Source organism: Sceloporus undulatus, chromosome 5 (genome assembly GCF_019175285.1).
Source record: "Sceloporus undulatus isolate JIND9_A2432 ecotype Alabama chromosome 5, SceUnd_v1.1, whole genome shotgun sequence".
In the NCBI taxonomy this organism is placed as follows: domain Eukaryota; kingdom Metazoa; phylum Chordata; class Lepidosauria; order Squamata; family Phrynosomatidae; genus Sceloporus; species Sceloporus undulatus.
The window spans coordinates 156,624,621-156,638,633 of NC_056526.1; the positions used below are offsets into that span (position 1 = coordinate 156,624,621).

The 14,013-nt window shown below is 38.4% G+C and overlaps 1 protein-coding gene across 8 annotated transcripts in view; it reads right to left on the reverse strand.

Annotated features, from left to right (window-relative positions):
• Positions 1-14,013, reverse strand: part of LARP1B (La ribonucleoprotein 1B) — a 51,190-nt gene that overhangs the window by 32,502 nt on the left and 4,675 nt on the right. For 6 of the 8 annotated variants that reach the window (XM_042467707.1, XM_042467706.1, XM_042467703.1 and 3 more), the window contains exons 2-6: positions 9,848-9,909; positions 7,644-7,703; positions 7,106-7,277; positions 4,139-4,306; positions 3,885-4,028 (exon numbers count right to left, since the gene is read on the reverse strand). In XM_042467707.1, coding sequence (XP_042323641.1) covers positions 3,885-4,028; positions 4,139-4,306; positions 7,106-7,277; positions 7,644-7,703; positions 9,848-9,909 — 606 coding nt within the window. The remainder of the gene's footprint in view (positions 1-3,884; positions 4,029-4,138; positions 4,307-7,105; positions 7,278-7,643; positions 7,704-9,847; positions 9,910-14,013) is intronic. The other 2 variants (XM_042467705.1, XM_042467708.1) reach the window with 2 other exon arrangements.

Sequence of the window (14,013 nt, forward strand, 5' to 3'; positions counted from 1 at the left end):
GAAGGAGCCAGCTTCTGTCATTTCTTCCTACAGAGGCTCGCTTTGGACTGTGTACACACTGCTTGCAAAGTGAACTGAAAGGGGGAAAAGGCACCAGACTATGGAAGCTTGGTGCCTTTTGCCTCTCTGTTCACTTTGCAAGCAATTCGCCTGTGCAAAGTCCAAAGTGAGTGCTGCTTGGTGCCTTATTTCCCTTCTCTCTGTGTTCAGTCATTGGTGCTTCTGCGTTCACTTCCTGATGTTTCTGAGACTGTGGGCAGCGCTCCTTTAGTCTTCATTTAGTCGGTGGTGCTTCAGAGATTGCAGGCAGTGTGTCTCTTATACTGTGGTATTACTGTATAGTATATTTGCTTCTGAGACCCAGCATGGTATTGTGGTTTAAGCATTGAACTATGGCTTTGGAGATCAAGGTTTGAATCCCCACTCAGCCATGGAAATCCACTGGGTGACATGGCCAACTCACAATCTCTCAGCCTCATAAGAAGGAAAGGCAAAATTCCCTGAACACATATTGCTATGAAAACCCTGCGATAGTGTCACCTTATGGTCTCCAGAAGTTGGAAATGACTTAAAGGTAGACAACAACAAATGTCGGCTTATAATACAGATCCACTATATATAGGTTGAGTATCCCTTATCCGGAATTCCAAAATCCAAAATTGTTCGCACTGCAAGGGGGCAGGGGCGGTGAGATAGTGATAGTGACACCTTTGCTTTTTAATGGTTCAATGTACACAAAATTTGTTTCATGATTAAAAACATTATGTAGAATCATAGAAGAAACTATAAGGACCATCCAGTCCAACCCCCTGCCATGCAGGAATATGTGGTCAAAGCACTCTCAAGAGATGGCCATCTAGTCTAAGCATAAAAACCTCCAAAGGAGGAGACTGCACCATACTCCAAGGCACCATATTCCACAGTCAAACGGCTCTCACTATCAAGAGGTTCTTCCTAATGTTTAGGTAGAATCTCTTTTCTTCTTTTTCATTGCTCTGTGGCCTAATTTCTGGAGCAGCAGAGAACAAGCCACATATATAAATCTGTATTTTATCTCCATGATGGTTGTAAACATGAGCAGAAAGGTAACAAAGATTAAAATCTATTTCCAAAACTGGTACTGTATTCTTTTCTTTCTGTGACAGGGGGATGGCACTGAGACAGCTTAATTTGTTTATTATCATGTGCTGTGGTGCTACCTATTAAAAGAGATAATACTGCAGGTGACAATATATTGTTTAAGATATTAAATTCACAAGAAGAACATGAAGAACTCTAAAAGGATTCCTCCAAACTGATAAGAAAAGTAACAAACTGGGTATCATATCAGTATGGGACAAAATAACAGAAACTTCAACAATGTGTCACATGTTTATCTAAACTGATCCTAACTATTAAGAAGAGAAATCATAAATCACAGCAGAAAAGTCACTAGAATCAGCTAAGTAAATGAAAATGGAAAGTTCAAAATATTAGAGAAAACCACTTGAAAATAAAAGATAAGTCTGAGACAATACTACTATCCAGGACTCCCAGATGCTGGAACACACTGCAATGGTATTGACATGATTTATTTGTGAGCCATTAACGTGATTTGTGAGCCAATATCAGATGATTATCCTTCAAATAAAAAGTGCCAAACAAGCTGAACCTTTAGTTTGACTCTACGAATTCCAAATGTAACCAATATAGTAAATCAATGTCTTACTAAACCAGGAGTAGAAATTGTGTGGCCATGTCAGAACAGAATATGGAGAAAAAGAATGGTTTCCAATTGGCAAAGGGGTCAGGCACGGCTGCATCTTTTCACCCTATCTGCTCAACTTGTATGAAGAACATATTATAAGAAAAGAAGGCTTGGACACAGAAGAAGGAGAACTGAAAATAGAAGGAAGGAATATCAATAATCTAAGATCTGCAGATGACACCATAGTACTAGCAGAAAACCTCAAAGACCTGGAACACCTACTAAGGAAGATCAAAGACGAAAGTGCAAGGCAGGCTTAATACTGAACATAAAGAAAACAAAAGTAATGACCACTGAGGAACTTCACAAGTTCAACCTAGACAATGAAGAAACAGACATAGTAAAAGAATTCCCATACCTGGGATCAAACATTGATAGAAATGGGAAATGGCAGTTAGGAAATCAGAAGAAGATTAAGAATAGGGAGGGTGGCTATGAAAGAACAAGAAAAGATTCTAAAATGCAAAGATATACAACTCAGCACAAAAGTTAGAATCATACAAGCCATTGTATTCCCTATTACCATGTATGGATGTGAAAGCTGGACAGTTAAGAAAGATGATAGGAAGAAAATCAATTCATTTGAGTTGTGGTGCTGGAAAAGAGTGCTGAAGGACAAACAAATAGGTCCTACAGCAGATCAAGCTGGAAACCTCCATGGAAGCCAAGATGACCAAACTGAGGCTGTCGTACTTCGGACACATCATGAGAAGGAAAAGACAATAATGCTGGGAAAGGTGGAGGGAAGTAGGAAGAGAGAAAGGCCAGATGCCAGATGGATGGACTCTGTTAAGGAGGTCACAGGTAAGGGGTTGCAATTAAGCAGAGCAGTGGAGGACAGAGGGTCTTGGAGATGTCTCATCCATAGGGTCGCTATGAATCAAGATTGATTCGAAGGCAGTTTACAATAACAAAATTTGAAAGCTCCTTTTTGCTACTGCTTCTCCTTTACTATCACGTGATCTAACTCCTCACTCCAGTCAGCCTGTCCCAAAATGGTGCCATAGGAGTGAGCTCATGCAGGCCGGCAAAGAGGAGAAAGGCTGTGTGTGATTAATGAGGCTGTGTGGTGGTTTTAAGGGTCTCTGAAAATAGAAGTTTAATGCAGTCCTCATCCCCACCATGGTCCTAAAGGCCACTGGTTCTTCTCATCTTTCGTGTGCACCAACATTATGACTGAAGAGCCTCCCCTTTCTGCCCTATTTTCCCCTCAAACCCCCCCCCCCCCCCAGGATCTTTCCACTGGCTTCATGGGGCTATACCACCCACTTTGGGAACTACTGCATTAAAAAATAAAAATGGGGAGGAGTGGTACAATATATACTAGGAAAAAATAATAAACCAGTCATGTAAAGATGGCTTTTCAGCCTTTAAAAAAACCCGTCTATGATGGCTTCCCCTCCAGGAACTGGAAAGAGGATGAGGAGCCTAAGAACACTAAGCATAACACTAAGCTAGGTTCCCAATCAACAATGCAGCTTCCATAACAAAAGGAGTACAAAGAAGTCAAGGGCCATGAAACACAGAATAATATGTCATGCAAGGTTCCTGCCATATTTAATGAGGAAAGCTATCTGCCATTGAGCTATGGACAGAGAATGGAGGGTGCAGCAGCGATCCTGAACAACAGGACTGAAATGTGCATAGTTCCTGATGGCTGTTGGAGCATACCAGGCTCCTATGCCAAGATACAAGGCATTCAAATAAACTCATGTGAGACCCAGTCTCTAATTTCACAGCCGTACCATGACTAAACATTGATAGGAAAAGAAACAGAGAAGGAAAAGAGATACTAATTAAGTTTCAGAACTACTCTGAGATAGAAAATAGAAAACCATGTTGGCTTTCCATTGTAGATCAAGAGAAGTTAACCCTTTCTGGGTGAATCTGCTCCTCCAACCAGAGAACCAATATTCTAAACACATTTTAAACTTCGGCTTGCCACTTAGAACAAAAAGGAGTGGGGGTGACTGAAGCATTCAGGGAATGATAGGGAGGAATAAGCACAAACAAAAGGATTATTTACACAGGAAACCATGATTTGGCATTAGGTTTTAGCCATTACAGGAGGCCAGTTTACAGTGTAACAGGCTTTTGGTCAATAACATTATCTACTAATAATTTCTTATTTTCATACTTCGAGGGTTTCCTCTTCCACGTCCTCTTCCCCTTCCCCTGCCTCTGCTTCTTCCTCGGTAAAATCCTCGAACACTACCACCTTCACTTCTCACACTGGAGACTTCATCATGATCCTCTCGCTTATCCCTATCCCGTCGCCAACCTTTTTGGAAATAGGAAAAGTATAAAATCCTGTAGTAGCATAATGGAGATTTTAATATGCACAAGTCAATGACACATTTAAAAGTTTTCAGTAGAATTTAAGTGACATACTATTTCTTGTCTCATTGCGTCTGTTGTTGTGTGGCACAAGTTTGCTAGTTTCTGGTTGAGATCTTGAACTGTTCCGAGATCCTGGTCTATCTTGGTTTTCTGGTTTCAATACATCTAAATGAAGTGGTACCCATCTGTGTTTGTTACCTTCAAGTGTAAAATAGAGAACTACAATGTTGTTAAGAATATTCATTGACTATGTAATTAACACAATTATTTCTTAAGTGTTGGTTGCCATGACTTACATTCATATGTATATACAGTACTTATACAGAGTATATGCACAAATGCTCACTACAAGTTGAGTATCCCCTATCCCAAAATCCAAAACTGTCCATATGGGTGGCTGAGATAGTGACGCCATTGTTTTCTGATGGTTCAGTGAACATGGACTTTGTTTCATGTACAAATTAAAAATATTAGGTACAAAATTACCTTCAGAATACATGTATATGAAAAATAATTAAATTTCATGTTTAGACTTGGGTCCCGTATCAAAGATATCTCCTTATGCTTATGCAAATATTCTAAAATCCCCCTCCAAAAAAAGAAAAGAAAACAAACAAACAAACAAACAAACAAACAAACCAAAACCAAAACACTTCTGGTCCCAAGCATTTCAGATAAAGGAGACTCAACCTGTACCATGTAACCTCTAGCCTCAGTCTCAGGAAAGATTACAGTGGAAGGTAATCAGAAGATGATTTCTGAACTTGATGGAGTATATTATCATGGATACTTACTTAACACAGACTCCAGATTATTAAGGTCCTGTTATAGCGTACCAAGGCCTCTATCCACATGTGCCACAACATCTCATATCAGATGTATACAATATAGCCCCCACATCCACGGGACCAGTACCTGCAGTTTCACTTACCTCCATCTGAAAAAAATATGTTCTCTCTAGGCATTTTCCATGTCCTCCGGTGCGATTCTATGGTTTGCTTCTGACCATAGAATAACACTGGAAGACCAAGAAATGCCTAGAGAGGTGTTATGTCTAGGAATCTCCACAGTCAACTTCCACTGGAATTCTTTCATTTCAGTAGAGTTCACCATTTTCTGCAGTTTCATGTTTCCACCATAAGTCTGCTAACATATCCCTGGTGGATTTGGGGATCATACTGTATTATGTTGAGGAAACTTTTTCATCTGCTGAGTCTAATAACCAAGCAACAGCAAATTCTCTCTCTCACTCACACTTTTAAAGAGCTTGAATGGTTTAATCACAGTGTGTTTAACACTTCAATAGGTTTCATAGGCTGCTGAGAGCATACAATCTTGTTTCAACAGCTCCACTGGCTGCCAGCCCATTTCTGAGTTACCGTCATAACCTGTAAAGCCCTATACAGCTTCAGTTCAAGGTACCTGAAGGACTGTATTTTCCTATATGCACCTGCCCAAATTCTAAGACAGCCTTTCTCAACCTTTTTACCTTGGAAGAACCTTGAAATAATTATCAGGTTTCAGAGAAACCTTGCATAAGAATCATATCTGCAGCTCAATATATATCAACATGAGAGATTGTGATATATATATATATATAATCAAAATCTCTCATGTTGATATATATTGAGCTGCAGATATATATATATAATCACAATCTCTCATGGAACCCCTAACTACTTCTCACAAGACTCTAGAGTACCAGGAAATCCTGATTGAGAAACCTTGCTCAAAGATCTTGAGGGAAGCCCTTCACTAAGTTCCACCAACTTCTCAGACAAATACTATTCAAACAGCATAATAGCAAAGCCAACCTTCACTCTATACCAGGAACAGGAATCATGCAGCCCTCCAGACACTATTATTCCCAGCATTTCTCACCACTGGCTAGTACTGCTGGGAGTTAAAATTCAAGAACATTTGAAGGTTCGCATACTTTGTACCCCTGCTTTATCCTCTCAAATCCATGGTACTATATAGACAGGCCAAAATAAAGCTGCTTCGGGTCACTTTGAAGGTATGCTGTTTATGCATGCGTCCTAAGAGTCTAGAAGTTGCGCCAAAGCCACACTCCAGGCCTAAGGACTGGAGCATGGCTTTGGTGCGGCTTCCGCACTCTTAGGATGCATGCATCATTTAAACAGCATACCTCCAAAGTGGCCCGAAGCAGCTTTATTTTGGCCTGTATGTATGGACCCGTAAAACATATGGAACATATAGCCAATATGTTGTGTAGACGCTGCTAAACCACAGGTTTTTTACAAGTCTTAAAAAGAAAGGAATGCCCTTTTTAACTCCACACAGATGAGCAGGTAAAAGCTGCTTTACACATTAATTGCCTGGCAACTGAAAACTGGTCTTCCTTTCTCCTAGAACAGAAGCTCTAGCCTTCCTGAGTTTTGAACTACAGAACTAGCGTGGTCTCTTTCAGGTTGTATCATATCCACATAAGACTTAGTATGAACTGTACTGGAAGGTGAGGGAAGATGGCTATGCACCTCTTCAAATGCAAGGCCTCAAAATAGGTAGAAAGAGTTTCTAGTTATTTCTAGTAAAATAATTCTGCATTTTTCTCAATAGAAACACTTTCTCCATAAAAGGAGCAAAATACATTTAATGAAATAATTTTCATGAATAAGACAGGTTTATGTTGCATTTAAACAGAAAACGAAGACTTCCCACTGAAAAGTCTAAATAGTACCTAGAAATCATGTAAACAGAGCAACTATAAAGCTATAAAATAAACTGAGTTGGATCCAAATCTTTTTGTTGTTTGCAGAAGGAATCTTTCCAAAAACAGAACAAAAATTTGGACCAAGCCAGTATTGTTTTAACACAGGGAAACAAACATTCCATTGCACATAAATTTTGCTTATCCCAATGACAATTACTACATCTGCAATATGTCAAAAATAAGAGTACAAATGAACAACACAGCCCAATTCACTAACACAAGTTATCAACACAGCTAACATACTTAAGACTATAGATAGAATTAATATATTAATCAATGCCAACCTTTTTTTCTTTGATTGTTAATCTGAGCCTCATCTTCACTGACATTTTCTCCAGGAATATCAGGATTTACTTCCAGGTTTTCCTTGCTCTTGTTGTTACTCTTCCTTTCATTCTTTTCTTCTTTCTCTTTCTTGATTGGAGCTTTTTTATTATGATTACTTATATTTTTACACTGAAAGATAACAGCAAAAATGCTAGACTTAACTTTCCAAGTTGTTCAAATACTGTACATATAACCAATTTTGCCCTCATACCTGGACACAACGCTTGATCAAAAATCCTGTTTTCTACCATTTCTACACAAACCCACTCCCCTATTCTATATTTTTATTGTTCTTTCATTGATCTAAAAAGGCCTCAGATTCAAGCCTCCAAAACAAGACACCACATAAAATATAAGCACAAACCATAGACATAGACCCTCTAGAAAGAGTTATGAATTAGCTCAACAAGCTGCTTTCCAGGATGTTCTCCTTGATTATAAGGCACAATTATATGACATAATGCTACGTATATCTTATGTCTCTCAAGTACCTACTTCAGAGCTCGCAATTTCACTTGGTGTTGGCCAATTTGCTGCATCACTGAAGTCATCTGTCTGCAACAATAATAAAAAACAATTCATTATCTGGCCAAAACCACATCTTCAAGAGCAAGGAAATAAGTATCTACATCTGACAGATGGAATATGCCATGGTTTTAAAAGCAGCTAGAGCCACCGCCTCTGGACAATTAACTGATAATTTGCTAGAGTTCACAAACTCTAGCACACACAGCATCAGGGTAATCAAAACAAATAGAGCTAATTGTTCATTTAGTTATTATTTTTTTAGCCAGAATCATCAACTATTTCAGCGTATCTCTGCTTGACAGGTTGTGTAGAAAACTTTGAACTTGGGTTTCTGTGTATAAAGTTATGAAAAGATAGCAATTTGTGACTAATAATACGTTTTTTAAAAGAGTGGAAACTTATCAAAGTGGAAATAGCATATAAAAAGTACAAATTACATTCATTTCATTTCTACATACTCCCTTTTTAATTAACACAGATGTAGCTTTTTGATATTTTGATATACTAATCTGACAGTAGTATTATGAAATTACTTACAGAATACTTAATAGGGTAGCAATCGTTCATAAAATCATATCCAGATTTTGTCAGTTAAATTAACTTGATTGTGTATTAGTTATTTCCAACCGTATGCATTTACAGCTATTGATAAGGGAACTTGTTCCATCCCAATGAAAAGTACTGAACCTTTGAAAAAATTTAACAGCAAATTCAACAGTCTTGCTGCTTAAGATATAGTAAGGCTAAGTCTTCCTTATTTGAAATGCTTTTTCTGGATTTGTAATATTTGCATATATATAATGAGATATCTTGGAGACGGGACCCAAATATTAACATGGAATTCATTTATGTTTCATAAACACCATATTCCCATAACCAGAAGATAATTTTTATATATTTTTATAATAATTTTGTGTATGAAACTAAGTTTGTATACACTGCATTGTCAGAAAACAAAGATAATCACTATCTCAACCACCTGTGTGGACAATTTGGGATTCTGAAGTATTTCAGAATGCCAGATAAGCGATATTCAACCCACAATTAATGCCAGATCAGCTAGTACACTCATACAGTATTTTCATACTGCAAGTATAAGGCATCATCTGCAATGCAAAAATAATCCAGATTGACACCACTTTAACTGCCATAGCTCTATGTTTAGCCTTCTCTGTCAGACAACTCTGGTGCCACAATATACCACAGTGGAGCTTAGCCTTACATGAGAGATCTGTTCCAGACCCCCTGCGTAAGGCAAATCCCACGTAAGCTTGAGCCCCATTCAATAGGGGCTCATGCACACAATGGGCATGTGCCATTCATTTAATGGCGACGTGACTTCAATGTAAACAGGAAGCCACATATGGTGCGCCCGCATATGGAGCAGGAGCACTGTACAATTTTCAGTATTCCCTAGCATTGAGTCAGAACAGTTATAGCGGTCTAAAACCAAATAATATCTGCAATGCGGATGCAGCCTCTGTCTCTGAAACTGTTCCCTTTCCGCATTCAGTATAAGCTCCTGCTGTCGATATTTAAAGCCCTCCATGGGCTGGCCCCTCCTTACTTATCAGACCTTCTTTCTCCTCACCTTCCCACTAGGGCCCTCTGTTCTGGTAGTCAAGGTCTGCTGTCTCAGCCCAGGATTTCCTCTGCCCCATCCTGGATTCGCCCCTTTTCACTCGCTGCCCCTCACTCCTGGAACCTTCTTCCCCCGCAAGCAAGAGCCATCACTTCTTTAACCAGCTTCAAAACGGAGTTGAAAACCATCCTGTTCAGAGAAGCCTTCCCAGGCATTGCATAATTGTCGCTTACTATCTGATGTTCTTTTGGTGCCTGTTTATCGAACCATTTCCTGTATTGCTATGTACTGTATATGTATTATTCTACTTGAGAGTATGTATTTTCCCTGGAAGAAGATTAACCATCCATTATGAAGCCAAGCCCTCCCTCCAGTCCATCTGCCTTGGTCCAGGCCTCGGAGGTAGAAAGGAACTGCTGGATCTTTTACTCTTTCCCTCCACTACTCCCTTCTCCTTTTGTGTCATGTCTTTTTAGATTGTAAGCCCGAGGGCAGGGAACCGTCTAACTAAAAAGATTGTATGTACAGCGCTGTGTAAATTTACAGCGCTTCATAAATAAAGGTTAATAATAATAATAACAATACATACCTTACTAGATTTCCTTAGACTTGATTTTCCTGCCCTTATGATTTTAGCAGAACTCTGCAACTCTAAAAGAAAAAAGAAAAGATAAATTATTGAACTAAACTGATTTTTGAAAGAACCTTGTTATGTCTGAGTAGTGTGCATTTTCAAACATGTTCCAGCACAATGGGTAACAAATTATTTCCACATAAGACTAATTTTTAAATTAACTGGATTACTAACATGCTTGAAAAAGTGTATTTTGTTGGACAGATTATGAATGAAGAACGGTGGTCCAAAAAACTCAAGTTATTCATATATACCTAGGTACCCTCTAATTTTGTTACACTTTATAACAGACACTATACAAAATTTCAGCATTCTACAAGAAAAGGAAAGCAGTGCTCAACAAATGTTTTTTCCCCAAAAAATTTGCTTAAAATTACCATTTTTGTTCATTTTGTTGGCACAGGAGTAAATGCTGGCAACGCAGTTCATATTGTCCTGAAATCATGAGATCTTGACAATAAAATTATTGGAAAGGGTTTTGACACGACAGCAGTTAACACTGGAGCTAAAAATGGAAGCATGCATCTTGATTGAACATAGAGTAAATAAAGAGTTACTGTGGTTTGCATGTTGCCATCATGTATTGGAAATAATTCCAAGCAAAGTATTTACTCTATGCTTAGGTCCTTCCAGCTCACCTGATATCCCTCTGTTCAAAAGGTTTAAGGAAAACTGGTATGTAATAGTTCAAAGTGATTATGCACCTTTGGATCTCACTGCTGAAGAAGAGGACTTGAAAAACTCTACCATCACTTCTAGAGAAAAAATATACTCCCAGAGATGACTATTTAGAGCTATTTGAGTTAACGTTGTTGGTGTTGGGATATCCACTGAAAACTGTTCACTGGAGAGCACCTGAAAACATAAAAGATGTTCCTCCACATCAAATGGTAAGAGGAAATCCAAATTTACTTAATGAAGAATGTGAATTATCAGATTTTGCCAACTGCAGAACGTCTTGGCTATTGTCAAAGTTGAAAATAGACCAGACATTCCTCACAAGGCCACCAAGTGACTGGGAGCAAGATCCACAGTATACAACTGGTAAAAAAACATCTAAAAGTAGTTAATGACATTGCAGAAAGGGGTGTTAAACTGTTCCAAGACTACAACAAGCTGATCACACATGATGAAGAAGAAAATCAATTGTTGCTGCAGGTTGTAGAAGCCAACAGAAAGCAAGTTCCAACTGAACCAACAAAGAAAGCCCTTGTAGAAATTGTACAACCATCGACCTCAAATTGAATTTAATTTTTTCAAGTGTATTAACAGTATCAATTATTACATATATATTTATTAGGCTTTCCTACATTTGTATTGGCTATTTTTGTTTATCCTGTGAAATTTAGTAAAAAAAAATTACATTTTTTGACTTTTAACACTTATTGAGCACTGCCTTCTAAATGAGTTATGACCATGAAATTTTGGGGAAATGTTTACTTTATTATTTGGAACTAAACTAGGGGGTGCCTTGGTCCCTGGCTTCAATTTGAGTTTTTACTATTATAAAATGAACCACCCTAATGGCTGGATTCCACAAAAATATGTAGTAACCCTTTTGCCATTCACCTCCCTGTTCAGCAGGCTCCCTTGACCATCTGAAGACAATCTTTAGAGGGAGGCAAGGAGAATATGAGGGCTGTTGTCCACTGTTAGACCAGTATCAGTTGTTTCCTCTTAATCATTTGGTTTTATAATGCAAGAAATGCCATTCACAAACAAATCCTTCATTTACTGCAAGTTCAATCAAAAGAACCTGCTTCAAAAGAGCACTTTTAAAAGGAAAAATTTTGATTTAAGGTAGTAGTTACATCTGAAAGGCCTCTAAACTACTGTTTCTATTCAAAGGCCTGTTACAGACTGCCAAAATAAAGCTGCTTCGGGTCTCTTTGGAAGTATGCTATTTAAATGATGCATGGGTCCTAAGAGTCCAGAGGTCGCGCCAAAGCCACACTCCATTCCTAAGCACTGGAGTGCAGCTTTGGTACAGCTTCCGGATTCTTCGGATGCATGCATCATTTAAACAGCACACCTCCAAAGAGACCCGAAGCAGCTTTATTTTGGCAGTCTGTAACAGGCCAAAGTGTTTAATACCAGGGCTAATGCTTAACTTCTTTGCATTCAGATTTCATTATAAGTAATAAGTAAGACTAATGGTTAACATTAACCTATTCTTATTTTCAGCTATCTCTGAAAGTACACTGTATATTTTATTATGTATTGTCTACATATTTCTTGTTGTTGTTCTTCCCTAAATATCCATTTTATCCTTTAAAATGTGTTTAGTAAAGTACTGTAGCTCAAAAGATGAACAAACACAAATCTGAACTAGGGTCTCCCCACTCTGACTCTAATACAGTGTAACAAACCATGCTAGGCTCCTTCTAAAATAGTAATTTGAGTGATAGTTAATATGGATTATATCCCAGTGAGTTAAAGAAACAGAAAAAATTTATTAGGTCTTTCACCAACTGAAACTTTAGAAATTAATTCTCATCTGAGCAGATGGAACATTTGAGTCTCACTGAGTCATGTTTTGGTGCAGAATTCACATGGAACTATACTTACAAAGTAGGCATTTGATGATACTGTGGGCCCTTGGTAGAGAACAGGACCCGGAACAATGGATGGAAGCTATAGAAAAAGAGGTTTCACCTCAACATTAGGAGGAACGTCCTGACAGTAAGGGCTGTTCGACAGTGGAACACACTCCCTTGGAGAGTGGTGCAATCCCCTTCCCTGGAGGTCTTTAAACAGAGGCTGGATGGCCATCTGTCTGGGATGCTTTGATTGAGAGTTCCTGCATGGCAGGGGGTTGGACTGGATGGCCCTTGTGGCCTCTTCCAACTCTATGATTCTGTGGCTCAAGTCCCATTAAATACAATGGCAAAGTGAAATGGTGTCACTTATATAAAAGGTCAAATTCAAAGTTTGCTTTTTAAAAAATATGTTCAAACTGTGGATGGTTGAATCTGTGATAAGGAATCTGTGGATACGAAGGACCAACTGCATTTTCACCTAGAGAGCTCAGATTCAGTCACTTGCCATGTACAGTACATTATTTTTTATAGAGAAAAATGGCTGGGACAAAAACTGTCCCACAAAATCTTTTGCATTTGCGCTGATTACTCCCCCCATGGATGCTGAGCAGCAGTAATTCCCACATTTAGAATTCACAACCTTTCACTATAAGCCTAACCACTTTTCTCTTACATTTTGTTACTTCTAGAGAAATATGGTTAGGGGATCGGGTTATTGGATTTTTAAAGAGTAAAATCTATGTATACATTTTTGAAACAGAATATTGGAATCATAAGAATATTAAAGAGGTAGAAATCACCTCAAAATAATGTGATCTTGGTTCTGTAACAGAAAGAGAAGCCATGCATGATCTACTGAATCTATGACTGAAGTCCGCAAATCAAAAATACCTACCAGAAAGGCCTAATTTATGCCCATTATCTTTTTACTTTTGCTAAATAGCTTTATTCTTTTGAAAGTCATTTCTATACAAAAACAAAACAGTTTAGGATAAAACTTTCCTGTATTTAGGATGATAAAGTGAACACATTCATTAGGGAATAAGTCCTTAAAAAGGCAAATGAACTTATTATGACCTGGGCTGCCACAAGGCATGCATCCTGGAGCTAGAATCCTTGTAGCAGGCAACCATGCCCTGAACATTACACCTACCCAATACCCCTGAACTCTCAGGCCAGACCTGATCTTAAACAGTCCTGCTGAGGGTTGTGCTATTACTATAGTGTTCATGTGTCATTATTTCCAAGATCAGTAAGACTATTATAGGAGCCTGAATTGCATTCCTTGATGATTCCTGCTCTAAAGTGAAGCATTGGCCTAATCTGCACTGCAGAAATAGTGCAGTTTGACACTACTTTATTTGCCATGGCTCAATGCTATGGCACCTGAAGTTTTGTGAGATATTTAGCCTTCTGTCAGAGTGCTCTGCTGCCACAACAAACTACAAATCTCAAGATTCCATAGTATGGAGCCACGGCACTAAAGTGGTGTCAAACTGTACAATTTCTCCTGTGCATAAAAGCATTAAAGTTGTTTGCCTGAGCAGATTACAAAGAAATGCGTGAGTTTTTACTACTATG